At 59.6% G+C, this 16,042-nt stretch overlaps 1 protein-coding gene and 1 non-coding gene across 3 annotated transcripts in view; both read left to right on the plus strand.

Moving 5' to 3' along the window:
* POU2F2 (POU class 2 homeobox 2) overlaps positions 1–16,042 on the plus strand; it is a 33,320-nt gene that overhangs the window by 231 nt on the left and 17,047 nt on the right. For both annotated transcript variants that reach the window (XM_054710444.1, XM_054710445.1), the window contains exons 2-6: positions 8,621–8,686; positions 8,772–8,806; positions 8,935–8,994; positions 12,225–12,341; positions 12,579–12,857. In XM_054710444.1, the coding sequence (XP_054566419.1) occupies positions 8,621–8,686; positions 8,772–8,806; positions 8,935–8,994; positions 12,225–12,341; positions 12,579–12,857 (557 nt within the window). The remainder of the gene's footprint in view (positions 1–8,620; positions 8,687–8,771; positions 8,807–8,934; positions 8,995–12,224; positions 12,342–12,578; positions 12,858–16,042) is intronic.
* LOC114229225 (U12 minor spliceosomal RNA) lies at positions 4,205–4,337 on the plus strand. Its single transcript, XR_003615305.2, has one exon. It is a non-coding gene; the product is annotated as a U12 minor spliceosomal RNA (small nuclear RNA).

Consider the following 16,042-nt stretch of genomic DNA (forward strand, 5'->3'; position numbering starts at 1 on the left):
TCCGAAGGCTCCGGGGGAGGGACACACGCCGGGTTGGTAGTGGGCTCTTCTGGGGAGGACCAGGGGGTGGGTGACAGCAGTCAGGGCTGCAGATGGGTGGGAAGGCTGAGCGAGCTGCTGGGCTTTAGCGTGAGCACGTCTGTGAGGGGTAGCGCCCGTCTCCTGGGTGTGACGGTCGTGTCTGCGTGTGAGGGAGGGTGCGGGCTGTGGTGTGTGCGGTAGGGGTCGCCTTGGCAGTGATCTCTGGGCTCACCTCTTCACTTCACTGGCCTCAGCTGTCACCTCCTCCGGGAGGCCTTCCCTGACCTTCCCATCTGAGCTGGCAACCAATCCCGCCGTTCTCAGCCCCCTTGCCCCGCTTTGTCTTTTCTTCATGGCACTTGCCACCGCTGAAACGTTAGGATATGTAACTGCTCCCCACCCCACCCACCCCGCCCCATGTCAGTTGACTGAGTGCACATGGAGGGGTTGGGTTTGTTGCTTCATTTGGTGTAATGTGTCCTTCTCCGCATAATGATGGTTATCTCTCTGCATGATGAGCGTGCTGATGGGAGAGTTAAGGGAGGTAACGTGCCATACGTCAGTGCCTAACACAGTGCCCGGAACATGGCAAGCGCCGATACTTCGTGACTGTTTCATTTGTGCCCATGTAGGCACGACTGTGGGTGCGTGTCACATTTCTGGGTGTCTGTGGGGATGAGCCTTGCTTTGGAGCGTGCCATCCTGTGTGCATCGGTGTCTGTGATCCTTCATCCACATGTATTCCTTCGGCAGCTCTGTGCCGGGTGCTGGAAATACAGCTGAGAGGCAGCTTCCGTTCTGTACTGCTGGAGTCCCCAGCCCAGTGGGAGAGACAGATCTGTCGCCGGGAAGTGGAGCAGGCCCAGGGAGGGGGGTCCGGGCTGGGAGGCCGAGGCACCGGGGACGGTGGGAGCCCAGGAGACTTGTCCGATTCGGACTGTGGGGTATCAGGGAAGGCTCCCCGGAGGAGGGGATGTCTGGGCTGACATGTGAAGGATGAGTGGCTGTGAGCACGGCAAAAAGGTGGGGAGGGGATTAAGATGGAAGGAAGACACCTTTCAGGATCACGTGATTATTTACTGAAATGATCATAGGTGCAGTCATGTATGTATGTTCGCATACATGGTGGGCACAGACGTCCAGGGCATCTGCACGCACAGACTGACTAATCCCTGAATGGGGTTGATTGGGGGTCTTATACGTGCCAGGCACTGGGTTAGACCCTTTACTTGGGTTTCTCGCTGAATTGGCCTGCCCGGGAGGCCTGCCGTGGGTCCCCCTCCGCCCCTCCGCCTCGACAGGGATGAATACATTGTGTGGCCTGGGGCAGATCACTCGTGCTGCCTGGTCTTGGGCTGCACATCCGTGGACTGGGTTCAGGGGTCTACCCTGGCCATCTCCCAGGCTGAGGTGGCTCTGGGTGTGTGAGTGTGTGCACATCTGTGTGTGTGTGTCTGGCTTAGTGACCTGGGTGTATCTGTGGATGCACATCTATCGGTGAGTGACTGTAGATGTGTGAGTGTGTGCACATCTGTATCTATTGGTACATCTGTTTGTGAGTGACTCTGGGGGGTGAGTTGTATGAACATCGGTGTGTGTGTGTGTGTGTGTGTGTCTGGCTTAGTGACCTGGGTGTATCTGTGGATGCACATCTATCTGTGAGTGACTAGATGTGTGAGTGTGTGCACATCTGTGTGTGTGTGTGTGTCTGGCTTAGTGACCTGGGTGTATCTGTGGATGCACATCTATCGGTGAGTGACTGTAGATGTGTGAGTGTGTGCACATCTGTATCTATTGGTACATCTGTTTGTGAGTGACTCTGGGGGGTGAGTTGTATGAACATCGGTGTGTGTGTGTGTGTGTGTGTGTGTGTCTGTCTGTCTGTCTGTCTGAGTGACTCTGGATGGTGAGCATGTGCATGTCTGTCTGTGTGCCTGTTTGAGTGATTGGATGTGTGTGCATGTCTGTCTGTGTGTCTGAGTGACCTGGATGTGAGTGTGTGTCTGTCTGTCTGTGAGTGACTCTGGATGTGTAAGTGTGGAATGGCCATAAACAACCAACCAAACCTTCTGTGAGAATGGGTCTCTCGGTGTGACTCGGGGTGTGAGTGTGTATCAGCGAGTGCAGGTGTGCACACTCACGTCTGGTGTGTTTTGCATATCTGCCCGTGTCATTGTGTCTGGGCCTCTGCCTTCATCTGCCACACATCCCTGTGTGGGGTCTGTGCACACCCTGTGTGTGTTGCAGGTCTCTGCGTGTGTCTGGGACCCTGCCTGGCGTGTGTGCTGTGGCAGCTCTTGCCTGTTGTCAGCGCAGCTGTGGGGCCACATCTCTTGTTGTGTCTGCCCGGATCTCCATCCCGCCCTCCTGACAGCTCAGAAGTGTTCGCTCCCTTGAGGCTGCCCAGGGACAGCTGTGGGGCTGTGGGGGTGTGAGGTGTGGTTCCTGGGGAGGCTGGGACTAGGCCAGCTGGGCCCGCAGAGGTTCCCGGCAGCACAGCCCCAGCCCAGAGGGGCTCCCGGGCCAAGCCTTGACTGAAGCAGACTGTGGAGCAGGGGACCCAGGGGACTGGCCAAGCGGGGCCAGGAGGGGTGAGGGGCAGCCCGGGGGCCCTCTATATTTAGCCCCATTTTCGGTAAGTGCTAACGAGAAGCTGACCCAAGTCTGCTAAAACTGGCGGGGGTGGAAATGCAGAGGAGAAGTGAAAGTCGGGTGGGAGGGGCGAGGGAGGGGTGAGGAGCGGAGGGCAGCCAGCGTCCCAGGCCTGGGGCCATCGCCTGGGGCGAGGCCGGGGGGTGTGGGCACCCTGGGTGGGTCTGACTCAGGATGGTGGGAATCAAGGGGCCCATAGGGTCTGTACCGCTTTTCCCTGCCCTTTCGGCTAAAAAGGTACACGCTGCCTGGGAGGGGAGAAGGGCAGGGTGGCCGTAAGGAACCAGCCGAACTTTCTGTGCAAATGCGGCTCTGAGCGGGGTGCCAGCAGTTTCCAGGGGCAGGAGCCCATGAGAATCACAGGGAGGGGGCCTTTTCAAAATCTGATACTGCCCGGCCAGTGTGACTCCGCGTCGGCCTGTGAACCAGGAGGTCACGGTTCGATTCCCGCTCAGGGCACATCCCTGGGGTTGCGGGCTCCGTCCCCAGTGTGGGGCGTGCAGGAGGCAGCCGATCAATGCTTCCCTCTCATCATTGATGTTCCCGTCTCTCTCTCCCTCTCCCTTCCTCTCCGAAATCAATAAACATATATTTTTAAAAATCTGATACTCAGGTTGCACCCTGTCCCAGTGAAATCTTGTCTGGTGTGGGAATAACATCAGTGTTTCTGTAGCCAAGAGAGGTGGGGGCGGGGGGGGGGGGGCGGGGGCAGCCCTGCCTGGGCCCAGGTGCAGGATGCCTGCGGGTGGGCAGCTCAGTGGCCTCTTGCTGGGCTTGTTGGCCCCCCCTGGTCTCCATCAGGCCCTCGTTTGGCGTTGGGTTCCTGCTTGAAATGGAGCCCCTATTCGTCCTTGGAGGAAGAGAGCCAGCGAGGCCTGGGTGAAGGCTGCACTGGCCGTTTTGCCATCGGCCCAGCCTCCGGGCAGTGGTGTGTGTGTGTGTGTGGCCGGCTGGGGGGCGGTGGGAGGCGGGTGGGTTTAGGGAGAACGAAGGAATCAGAGCGGTGGAAATGTCCCCTCAAACCGCTTTTGCCCCTTCAGCCACTATCCCTGCCGAGGGGGTGACCTACAGGTGAGGTCAGCGCTGTTGGTCCAAGTGTCAGGTGACAGCAGGGAGAGGGGCTTGTTTGGACTGGATTGGGTCCCGGTCCCTCCGAGAGTCTTTCACGTGTGGATTCCTCCCAAAGACACAGTCCCAGCCTGAGCAGCGATGGCCGCAGCCCGGGTCCCCAGGCTGGGGCTAAGAGTCACCGCCCAGGCGGTCAGGGTATGTTAGGGGCAGGGGCGTCCCAGATGAGAGGGACACCAGCCACCGGGGGAGTCAGGGAGGACCTCACAGAGGAGGTGACCTGTGAGCGGGGGCCTTAACGGGGAGCAGGCGTTGGCTGCTAGAGAAGGAGCAGGTGGCCCGGGTGGGAGAAGAGCAGAGGCAGAGGCCTAGAGGAGGGAGATCAGGGCTTGGGGTCACTCTTGTTTAGGGGACCCACACTTCCTACGCTGGGCAGTGTCAGGCACCCCAAGATAAGACAGACCTGCCCCCTCCGCCCCACATAACGATTCGGGGTGATGCCCGAATCCTCACTGCTAATGTGAGATGAATTTTTGAGCAGGTAAAGGTTACCCCTAAGGTGACAAGCGGGATGCCTGGGGGTTGCGATCTGCCCGGAAAAAAAAAAAAAAAGACAGGACTGTCCTTGAAGGCATCCTAGTCTGATGGGGGGAGATATACGGGGGCCCAAATGGCTACAGCCTCTAGGACAGTGATGAAGGAGATGCTGGGTCAGGACGGAGGGAGCCGGGGAGAGCTATCTGGGGGCATCGGGAGTGGCGGCTTCATAGAGGATGGGACTTGTGCTGGGTCCTGAGGGATGAGTCGCCAGGTAGACAGTGTTCCAGGCAGAGAGGAACCAGCTCATGACGAGTCTCAGGAAATTTGGTTAAATGGCAGAGAGACAGGAGGACGGAGGCAGGGACAAGTAAGAGACAGAGCTGCAGGGAGGGACATCAGCAAGCATTTATGGTCTGTTCTTCGGAGTGGGGTGATGCCAGAGATGAGTCAGACCGAACTTTGCATCCTGGTCTGGTGGGAAAGGACTGGGACCCAGGTGGCCACAGCCCCGTGAGCTCGGGGCTCGGACGATGGGAAGACACAAGCCTGGGAGGCCGTATGAGTTTGCTAGGGCTGCTGTAACAGATAGCACAACCGGGTGGCTTAAACAACAGAAATTAATTTTCTCAAAATTCTAGGAGCTACTAGGCCGGTGTGGCTCAGTGGTTGAGTACTGATCCATGAACCAGGAGGTCACGGTTCAATTCTTGGTCAGGGCACATTCCCCCAGGGCTGCGGGCTCGATCCCCAGTGTGGGGTGTGCAGGAGGCAGCCTGTCAATGATTCTCATCATTGATGTTTCTATCCCTCTCTCCCTCTCCCTTCCTCTCTCTGAAATCAACAAAACATATTTTTTTAAAGAAAATTCTGGAAGCTAGAAGTCCAAGGTCAAGGTGTCAGCAAGGCCGGTTCCGTCTGAGGCCTCTCTCCTTGGCGTGGGATGGTCGTCTTTTCCCTGTGTCTTCACTTTCTGTGTGTCTCTCCCAGTCTCCTCTTCTCATAAGGACACCAGTCATATTGGGTCAGGGCCCACCTGATCCAAAGACCCTATCTCCACATACAGTCACATTCTGTGGTCTTGGGGTTAGGGCTTCAACATATGAATGTTGGGGGACACAACGTAGCCTGTAGCAGAGGCCAAGGACGAACACAGACTCTCTGTGGTGGAGGTGAGGTCAGAGGCTGCCCTGGTCTGTGGCAGGAGAGGCATCCAGCCAGGTGGGGAGCCGAGAACCTGCAAGGTCCGGGCTCCCCAGGAAGCAGAAGCCCCAGCAGAAGGAGTGCCTGGTGTGGTGGAAGAGCGTGATGCATGAGTGGTTAGAGATGGCAGTGGAGGGTGGCAGGGGCCACACCCCAAGGCCAGGCCAAGGAGCCTGGGCTCTTGGGGGAGATGGGGAGCCAGGGAAGGGTTCAGCGCCAGGAAGTGCTGGATGAGGGAAGGATCTCCCTGGGGCTCTGTGGGCACTGGCTGGAGGGAGGGCACAGGGCTGGGCAGAGGAGTCAGGGATGCTAGGAGGGGTGGCATTCAGGGCTGCCTTAGCGTTAGCTGTTGCCTGGAGCAGGGCCTCACCACAGCTCCCTTTGTGCCCTCTTACGTCTCAGAATCGTTGGCCACTCGGTGCCCTGTCCCCAGTGCCCAGGGCCCGAGCTCCCATACCATCCCGGGCACCCACTGCCCACCCCACCCTCACCAGCCTACGCCTTAATAGGACTATGTGCTGGCTTATTCTTTTTTTTGGCTTTGAAATTTTTTTCTTTTTTTAAAAATATATTTTATTGATTTTTTACAGAGAGGAAGGGAGAGGGATAGAGAGTTAGAAACATTGAGGAGAGAGAAACATCGACCAGCTACCTCCTGCACACCCACTACTGGGGATGTGCCGGCAACCAAGGTATATGCCCTTGACCGGAATCGAACCTGGGACCCTTCAGTCCGCAGGCCAATGTTCTATCCACTGAGCCAGATCAGTTAGGGCTGAAATTTTTTCTTTTTTTGTGAAAACTTACATACTTATAGGAAAGTGCCCGGATTTTAAGCGTACAGCCTGAAGAACTCTCACTTGTGTACAAACTCGTGTCAACTCCCAAATGGATCACGAGGCAGAACTTTCCCAGCCCCTTCCGCCTCCCTCAGGCCCTTTCCCGGCTGCACCCCCCCAAAGGTACCCACCCCTCTGACCTTGATCATCTGATTTCATCTCGCCTCCTTCTGAAGCTTCGAGTGACGCGAGTCCTGCTGTCCGCTCTTGTGTCTGGCGTCCTCCCCTCGGCGGCAGGTCTGCGAGGCCGGCGGTCCGAGAGGCGGGAGTTTGTGCTTTTCCCTGCCGCGGCACATTTCCTGTGGGGACACACCGCCGTTTGTTGACCCATTCCCCTGTTGACAAGCCCTGGCGTTATTTCCGGTTCAGGGCCTGTACTGAATGGAAGGTGCTGGGAACACCCGCACCTGTGGGCATGGGTGGGCGGGACGCCGGGAGTGGACGTGCGGAGTTGTAGCTCGTATTGATGTACCCTCCCACCAGCGGTGTGTGGCCTGGCTTTGTAATCAGGACTCTTAAGCCCGAGGGACGTTTCATGTCGGGTAATCTTCAGCTGCAGGATGCCTGGGCTTCTTCTCAGTTGCGGAGGGTGTCCCAGCTCTCTCTTCGGCTGGCCTTCTAGAGTGGGGCAGCTCCCTTGCTAGGGTGGGTCACGGGGTTGGTGGGTGTGGAGTGACCCTGGGAGACAGATTTGGGTCCGAGTCAGGGTCATGTGTCCGGCCTGAGGCCAACTTGGGAATCGAGTCCGAATGAAGAGCTTGGACTCTTGGGATGGGAGTTGGGGTCCAGGGTGGGTAAGGGGATTGAGAACGGGTCAGGCAGAAGCCCAGATGTGTGTGTGTGTGTGTGTGTGTGTGTGTGTGTGTGTGTGTGTGTAGGGGGCCGGGGGTGGTCTAGAACCAGGAAGGATTGGTCTTGAGTCAGTGTCAGGGTGAGATTGGGTGGGGTGGCTGTTGGAGGTGAGGTGGGTGGAAGTCAGGACTGGGGTTCTTGAGCCTGCAGCAGCCCTGATTCAAAGCAGGAACCCTGCCTGGCTGGCGTGACTCAGTGGTTGAGCATCGACCCATGAACCAAGTCATGGTTCAATTTCTGGTCGGGGCACATGCCCCCGGGTCAAAGGCTCGGTCCCCAGTGTGGGGCGTGCAGGAGGCAGCCTATCAATGATTCTCTCTCATCATTGATGTGTCTATCGCCTCTCCCTCTCCCTTCCTCTCTGAAATCAATAAAAACATATTTTTTAAAAGCAGGAACCCTGGAGTCATGGAGGCTGGGGTCCAGCCTCTACTGTCTCACTGCTTTTGGGGAGGTGACACCCGCTCAGAGCCTCCTTTCCTTCCCTGCGAGAGCGGGGTGATATCAGCACCAACTACTAGCGTGAGTTTGGTGCTTGGCACTGGTAAGCACTCGGCTTCCCGTGGCCAGCATCAGAGCGCCGGGACAGGGCACGGTCTCCATTGCATTGTGTCCCCTGGTGCCCCCTCCCCTTGGCCGCGTCCCTTCATTGCCGGGGTCCACAGAACTATAGAAAAGGATTGCATTTTAGGGGCCAGGTATCTTGCTGGGATTTGGGGATGCAGTTGGAATTCAAGACTGAAATCCCAGGTGAGGTTTAGGTCTAGGATTAGGTTTGAGGACAAGGTCGGGGGCCGAGCGGGAAGGAGTTGGAGCTGGAGTTACTGAGATCAGAGCGGGGCTGCCCCTCCGGTGCAAGAAGGGAGGCCGGGGGAGGCCGGCGGGGGGGGGGGGGGGGCGGGAGATGCCGAGGGAAAGTGGTGGGCAGGGGAGGCCGGGGAGGCCGGCAGCGCTGAATCACCCCGGAGATCTTCAGACGTGCTCCTTTGGGGATGCTGCCGTCCTGTCACATCCCCCAGGCCCCGCTCAGAGTGGAAAACACGCCTCAGCTGAAACCTGGTGAGGCAGGACGGCGCCCGCCCGGGGCCTGGTGCCTGGGCGGCGCCTGAGCAGAGGCCACGGCTGAGCCTCTCTCCCTTGGAACCTCAGCAACCTCCTCCCCGGCAGCCGGGCCGCCGACCACTGTCTACATCCCGCCCTGCCCCACAGCCCCCTGGGCCACCCTCCCTGTGCACCTTCCGAGGGTGGAAAGGATCAGGCAGCAGCCGCAAGGCCTAAAGGCCCCTCGCGTGTCCTCCCAGCAGAGGCCCGAGCGAAGGGCCTGTCTCCCGGAAAGAGACACTCGCCAGGTGGCAGGGGTGAGGGGCTTGGGGAGAGGCTGCGGTGGAGCCGGAGGAGGGGCCGGACCTTGCCCTTCCTCACCCACGTCCATCCTTCTCTGTCCCCAGAAATAAGAATGTCTAAGCCCCTGGAGGCCGAGAAGCAAGGTCTGGACTCCCCGTCAGAGCACACAGGTGTGTGGGAAGCAGAGGGTGGGCGGGGCGGGTGGTGGGAGCTTCGGGGCAGCGGGTGACACCTCCCCTCCCCCTCTCATTGCAGACACTGAAAGAAATGGACCCGACACTAACCACCAGGTCAGGGGGCGCGGAGGAGCCGGGGGGTGGGAAAGTGAGAAGGGGGCTGTGCGGGGGTGGGGGGAGACAGGTGTCAGAAGCTGCTTCGTCTCACTGGTCCCGTCCCCACCCCAACTTTCTCTTCACAGAACCCCCAGAATAAGACCTCCCCGTTCTCCGTGTCCCCAACTGGCCCCGGCACCACCAAGGTAAGCACCTGTCAGAACAGCCAGGGCAAGGGGAGTGGGGTGCTGGGTGCTGGGTGGCAGTTGCTTGTGGAAGTGTCCCACGGATCTGTCATGGGCCCAGGGCCGAAGGGGGCACCTAGCCCTGGTACCTCGGTGACAAAGGTCCCTCCCACCCCTTCTCACCCTCTGGCTCCTGCCCCAGGCCTGTGACTCACCCGGGCTCCTTCCCCTTCCCTGGGGGGTGGGGGTGGCCAGGGAAATCCCCCCCTGAGCCCCAGGGCGATGAACAACAGGAAGCCGAGGGCCCGCCCCCATCCCAACTTCCCTGACTGAACTGGGGCCTGCCCCACCCCACCCTCTGCCCCCCAAGACACCCTCAGGGGGTGAGAGGTGGAGGGTGGAGGGGTCAGGGGGAGGCAGACCCAGTGAGGGTGGCTGGGGGACTGAGCAGATGCTGTAGGAGAGGACGGTGGGGAGGCCGGAAATGGCCACACAGAGCAAATCCCAAATCCAGATGGGGCCCTGCTGGGCTTCCCGGGTGTCTGGGGCCAGGTCTCCATCGTCCAGCGGGTGGGGCAGCCGGCAGGTCCAGAGGCCTGAAGGCAGCACAGCGGGCAGGGGCGGGGGCAGGACTCCTGATCCTGACCGAGGTGGCAGAAGGATGGTGAGGGGCTGGGGGCTGCTCTGTGACCGTGGGAAAATCACTTCCCCTCTCTGGGCTTCTCAGTCTCCTCTTCTCTAACGGGGTGAGGGGGTGGCAGTCAGATGAGGTGGCCTCTGAGGTCCCTCCACAGCTAGCGTGCCCTGGGGATGCTCGGTGGGCAGATGTCTTGTTCTGAGCGAGTTGGACAGGGCCCAGGGGAGAAGGTGTCCAGTTGGACCTCCCTCCCTCTGATCTCGGGTTTGGCTCTGACCTTCAGAGCGTGCAGCTCCTCCACGCCCTCCTTCCTCAGCTGGATCTGGGCAGCCTGTCCTGGCCCCACTGCAGCCGGTTTCTCTGGTGAAACCACTGGGCACGGGGGTAGGAAGGGTTCTTGCTCCCCAGGCCTACACCCTGGTCCCAGGGAAAGCTCCAGGCTGCCCCGCCCTGGGCCTCTGCCTCCCCCTCCATCTCTCCCGCCAGTCTTGTCCTACATGCAGGCTTCACACGCTCCCATCAAGATTTCAGACACATCCACCCCCATCAGGTACAATTATTTACATCAGACCTTTGTTAATTGGCTCATTTTTTAAAAAAAACCGTTTTATTCGGGGGGAATGTGAAGCCGATACAAACGTGGAAAGAAGAACAGAACGAAAATAGCCTCCCAGGTACCCATCAGTCAGCTTCGACAACCACCGACTCACGAACCGGCTTGCTCTTTCAGCAGCTGAAATAAACGTGTTTTTTTTTTAATGGAAATTTCACGAATGGAAAACCAAAATCACTTGCCATGGAAATAAACGCAATGATTATTAAAATGTACCCAGAGACGCTTGCCTGGGTCTCAGGGCCTAAGCCTGAGGCCTGCCCTCGGTCAGCAGGGGACTTGGCCAACTTTGGGAGGCCTTGGAGCCGTCCTAGCAGCTGACGGGGACTTTCTTAAGAGAGCCGGGAAGCATGAAAGGGCTCTGAAGGAGGACTAGTGTTCTCGCCGTGGCTATCAGTGCTGTGTGGGGCTTTTTAAAATTTTTAACTGAAAGATGGCACACACACGATCCTCCGTGTACCTTTGCGTCACCAAAGCAAGACACAAACACGACCAGACTCCCAGGAGCGCCCTCCCTCCCTGCCAGGGAGCGGACCTTTTCTCCTGGGACACTGGGCTGCAGGGTGCTCCGGATGCCCCCGCGGGGGCCTGAGAGTGTGGGGTGCATCAAGCCATGCCTCCTCCCACCCCCATGTGTCCTTGACCAACAGACCCTCCCGCCCCCGCCCGCCCCCCCCCCCCCAGGCGAGCCCACCGTTGTCTGGCTTTTTGTGTAGGAGAGGAAGGAGGCCAGGGCCGCGTTATGCTGGTCTGCCCTAGGTGTTTTTTGTCGGTTGTTAATCCTCACCCGAGGACACATTTTTCCATTGATTTTTAGAGAGAGTGGAAGGGGCAGGGGAGAGAGAGAGAGAAACATCCGTGTTAGAGAGACACATCAATTGGTTGCCTCCGTCAGGCACCCCAACTGGGGCCGGGGATCGAACCCGCGACCCAGATACATGCTCTTGACCGGGACCCTTTGGTGAGCAGGCCGACGCTCTAACCACTGAGCTACCGGCCAGGGCTGCCCTATGTTTTTGGTGCGAGATGCCTCCACATCCTACAGAGAAATGAGGAGGAGCTGAGGGGCCCTGGGCCACCTCGGGCTGCAGGTGTGTTTTCCTTGTCCGGCAGCGTTCTTGCTTTAGATTTTATTATTTTAAAAAATATATATTTTTTATTGATTTTAGAGAGGAAGGGAGAGGGAGAGAGAGAGACAGAAACCTCAATGATGAGAGACAATCATTGCTGGGCTGCCTCCTGCACGCCCCCTACTAGGTATCAAGCCTGCAACCTGGGCACGTGCCCTTGACCGGAATCGAACCCGGGACCCTTCCGTCCACCGGCCTACACTCTATCCACTGAGCCACACCGGCTAGGGCTGTGCTTTAGGTTTTAAAATCTGCCGCTGGCAGGCGCAGAGTAGGAGGTGGGCAGACCTGCCCTGAGGGTGGACGGGCGGGCGGTCTCTTCAGCCCACCCATCACCCTCTGCCCACCTCACCCGTTGGTGCTGTCTGCATTTGAACTCGTGACCCATGTTCTAAAGCCGTGGAGGGTTGTTTTTTTTTACTACCCTTCGGCCCTTTCTTCCAATAAAATCTTACTCCACTGGACAAATAAGAGACGCACCTCTGTCTGAACAGATGAGGGCTGCGGGACCCAGACGCCCTTATGTGAGATCCCAGGGCCCCCTGGCATCATTTCTCATTTTACAAACGGGGAAACTGGCTCCCAAGAGGGGAAAAGTGCTCCTCAAAGGTGGCCCTCCTCTGTGGGGAGTGTGGGTGCAGGGGGTGCGGTAGCCCATCTGACTGGAGAGGAAACAGGCCCGAGGGGTGGTGGCCTGAGCTCCCAGCCGGTCAGTGCAGGGTCTGGCCTCCTTACCCCCGTCCACTCCTCCTGTGCTGGCTGGAGGCTGCTGTTGCCACACTCGTGCCCTCTCTTTGGTTCGCAGGTGGGCATTCTCTCTGGCCTCCACTTAACATTCTGGGGTCCCGGACCCTGCCTCTCTCCCCCTCAGATCAAGGCTGAAGACCCCAGTGGTGACTCAGCCCCAGCAGCACCCCCGCCCCCCCAGCCGGCTCAGCCACATCTGCCCCAGGCCCAGCTCATGCTGACGGGCAGCCAGCTCGCCGGGGTAAGTACTCGGGGAGGACGGGCCGGGGGCACAGGCCAGTCGCCTCCATCTGTGACGGGACCGTGGCCTGGGTGTCCCTCCAGGGCCACGGCCACGCACTGCCACCTGCCTCTCGCCCTCCTCGGCCTCCTGGAAGACTTGCTCCCTCGCCTGTTTGGCTCGGGTACTAACCCCTCTCTGCCTTCTCTGCTCCTCCCCATGCCCCCCTGTGCCCCCGCTGCCCCACCCGCCCCACAGCTCACGGCGCTGATGCCAGCTCAGCAGCAGCTCCTCCTGCAGCAAGCGCAGGCCCAGCTCCTGGCCGCCGCCGTGCAACAGTCCAATGCTGCCGCTGCCGCCGCTGCCGCCTCCTCCACCTCCTCTTCCTCCTCCTCCTCCTCCTCCTCTGCCTCCTCCTCGACCTCGCAGCCCCCAGCCTCCTCTGGGGGAGGCGACCTGCCACCACCACAGCCTGCCAGCCAGCCCCCTGGGACCCCACAGCTCACCCTGTCCCAGCCCATCCAGCTCACAGCACAGGTAAGGGCAGCCCGGGAGCCCAGTCCTCCAGTGGAGGACCCGCAGGGGTGTGCAGGGGCTGACTGGGCCTCGTGGCTCGATCCCACCAGCAGCCACATGCCAGGCAGTTCCCGGCAACCCTAGGAAGCCTTGGCAGATGCTGCCCCGTCTCTCAGGGGGCGCGAGGCGAGGCTCAGAGAGGGGATGTCCTCCACAGGAGGGAAGGCCCAGCTAAGCGCTTCCTACGCGTCTGGCTGGGGGGTCACAGCCCCCTGGGAGGCTGGCACGTTATCCTCGCCTTACAGCTGAGGGGGCCGGGAGTCACCCATGGACGGCGCCTGTGTGGGTGCAAATCAAAAGGCTGAGGGTCAGAATTAGGGCCTCGCATGGGATCCCCAGCTCGGCTGGTGAATGAATCGCTCTTTCGGAAAAGGGGCTTGTGATCTCTGAGTTAGGACGCCCTGCATCCTTTCTCCCCATGCTGGAGACTTCCGGACAAATCCTGTTTGGATCTGTGGGCTGTGTTGCTTTCCTGGGACTACCGTGGCAAAGTTCCACAAACCCGGTGGCTTCAAACAGCAAAAAGTATTGTCTCAGACCAGAAGCCCCAAGTTCAAGGTGCTGGCAGGCTGCGCAGGGTCCCTGGAGGCTCCGGGGAGAATGGCTCTTTGCTTCTAGCTAAGGCGGGGAGCGGGGGGGGGGGGGGGGTGCGGAAACCCTTGGTGTCTCGTAAATGGGTTGCTCCAATCTCTCCCTCCACCATCTTCTTTCTGTGGGTGTCTGTCTCTGTATCCAAATTTCCCCATCTTATAAGGACACCCATCATTAGACGAGGGACCCCCCCCCCCAATGACCTCATTTTAACTTGACTACATCCGCACAGACCCTGTTTTCAAGGCAGGTCATATTGACAGGCACTGTGGGTTAGGACTTCCACCGTATCTTTTTCTTTCTTTTTAATTGATTACAGAGAGGAAGGGAAAGGGAGAGAAGAGAGAGTTAGAAACATTGATCAGCTGCCTCCTGCACACCCCCCACTGGGGATGTGCCCGCAACCAAGGTACATGCCCTTGACCGGCATCGAACCTGGAACCTTTCAGTCCGCAGACCGACGCTCTATCCACTGAGCCAAACCGGGTTCGGCCACCCTATCTTTTTCAACAATTCAGCCCGTGACTGTGGCCAACAGAGTTGCCGAAGGGTAATCAGTGGGAGCTGGGCAGACGTCCCCTCCCGCTGGCCCTGCGCTCTCCGACCACATGGCACGTCGCCCTTCTGGGCTAATGCCTGGAGTCTGGGAGCATTTGAGTCCCCGGCCCGTGTTCCCCGGTGGTGGAGGGCCTGAGAAGTCTACAGCAGGGAACCCCTTAGCCCCGGGCTTCCCACAGCGACTGCCCTGCGGACGGCGCTCTCTCTCCCCACCCCTTCCCGGGACCCCTGGCTGGTGCTGCTACGCCAGGGCTCTGTCCAGCGCCCACGAGGCCGTTCCCTGGACAGGGTTCTGCCTCCCATGGGCCTCTCCGCTCCTGACCAGCACCCCCCTCTGAGTCTGTCCTTCACCCTGAGCTGGTGTCTGCCTCCTCAGAGCTTCCTGCCTCTGGGCCTGGCTCCCCGGCAACCCACGGAGCCATCCACGTCCGCGGCTCCTAACAGCCCTCCCAGCCGTAGCCTCCCAGGGCTGGGCTCACCATGGTGACCATAACCACAGCCTGCTGGGTGCTGACGGGTGCCCGGCACTGTGCCGGTGTGACCGCCGTGGGCCCACAAACCGCCACGGCCGAGGCTCTGAGGGGAAAGCGAGGAGCCTGCCCTGGGTCGCGCCGTGAGCATGAGTGGCAGGACGGCCCGGGAGTCCAGGGTTCTAATCACAGGCTCTGGGGCCGCTGCTTTTAGCTGTCCTTCGAGGGATATGTGTCTTGCGCCCCCACCCCGGCCTCCAGGCACCCCAGCATCAGGCGTTCCGACTCCTCGGAGCACACACGGCCCTTCACGGAGCAGCACGGAGGCTCGGGCTCTGCACGAGGTCTTGGATCTCGGTGTCCTTGCTCTTGTCCTTCTTGCCACCTGGAAGCGGCTTCCTCCCTTTCCCTGGACAGCTCCTCGGCCTCCTTCAGGCCCCAGCTTGGGGGGGGGGGAGGGGGCGCCCACACCTCCGGGAAGTTTCCAGGGACGTCCCTGTCTCCGTCTGCTTTGCTTTCCTGTCTCTTGCCTCCTCCTCGGGGGCCCACAGCCCAGGCCTCTCCTTCTGATCGCCAGGCGGTGTCCCAGTCCGTAAGGACCAAAGATGACAGGGAGGAGGAAGGCAGGGCAGCCCCGTGCAGACACCCCTTATGTTGATGCACCCCTAGAACCACGTCCCCAGGCGTCCTGGGGGCCCCGCAGGGGGCTGACCCGTCACCTGCCATCCCCCCCAGGCCTGATTCTCAAGGCCTCCTGAGCCCCACGCCGCCTGCCGAGGCTTTCCTCTTGCTCCTCCCACCCCGGCTTCCCTCAGCTCCCACCCTCCCCTGTCCGTCTTCTGCTCGTGCAAAGCCGGGCCAAGTTCGTTTTCTGGGAGTTCTGTCGCCCGTGACCTCCTTCCACAACAGACAAATATGCATTCTGTTCCCTGTCCACGGCGCGCGGCCGGCCCTCTCCCAGCCTGTCTCATGCCCACAATTCCGCGTTCCCTGCCACTCACCTCTGTCCTGTGATCACGTCACAGACATCTCCCGGCCTCCCGAGTGCCGGGCCTCGGGTGACTCACACCCGGCCTTGCCCCCGAGGGCTCCCCGTCTTGTAAGGGAAACAGACACACTGAGGAGCCACTAGGAAATGTTGTGAAAATACCAGGAAAGTCAAATCACCCGTGACCCTCCCACTTTAAAATGATAGCAAGTACGAAGGGAAAGCCCCCCTCCAAGGCCAGCTTCTCCTGGCTCACAGACACAGGGGCGATTACCACACGCTTTCATAACGTGTGATAACGTGTGTGCCCCGCGCTCGGGACCCTGCCTGCCGCCGAGGGGGCCGCACGGGTGTTTGCTGAATCAATGAGGGACGTTTGGCTGCAGCTTTTCAATCAAGAGGAGGGCAGACAGCTCCCCAGGGGGGTCATTCAGAACATCTGGGGTAGGCGGAGGCATTGATTGAAAATTTACATGAACTGTTAAAACATCATTTTGTACTTGAAGAGTGAAGAAAAAAAATCCCTATTTTCGTAATAT

The sequence above is a fragment of the Eptesicus fuscus genome, chromosome 21 (assembly GCF_027574615.1).
Source record: "Eptesicus fuscus isolate TK198812 chromosome 21, DD_ASM_mEF_20220401, whole genome shotgun sequence".
NCBI classification, from domain to species: Eukaryota; Metazoa; Chordata; class Mammalia; order Chiroptera; family Vespertilionidae; genus Eptesicus; species Eptesicus fuscus.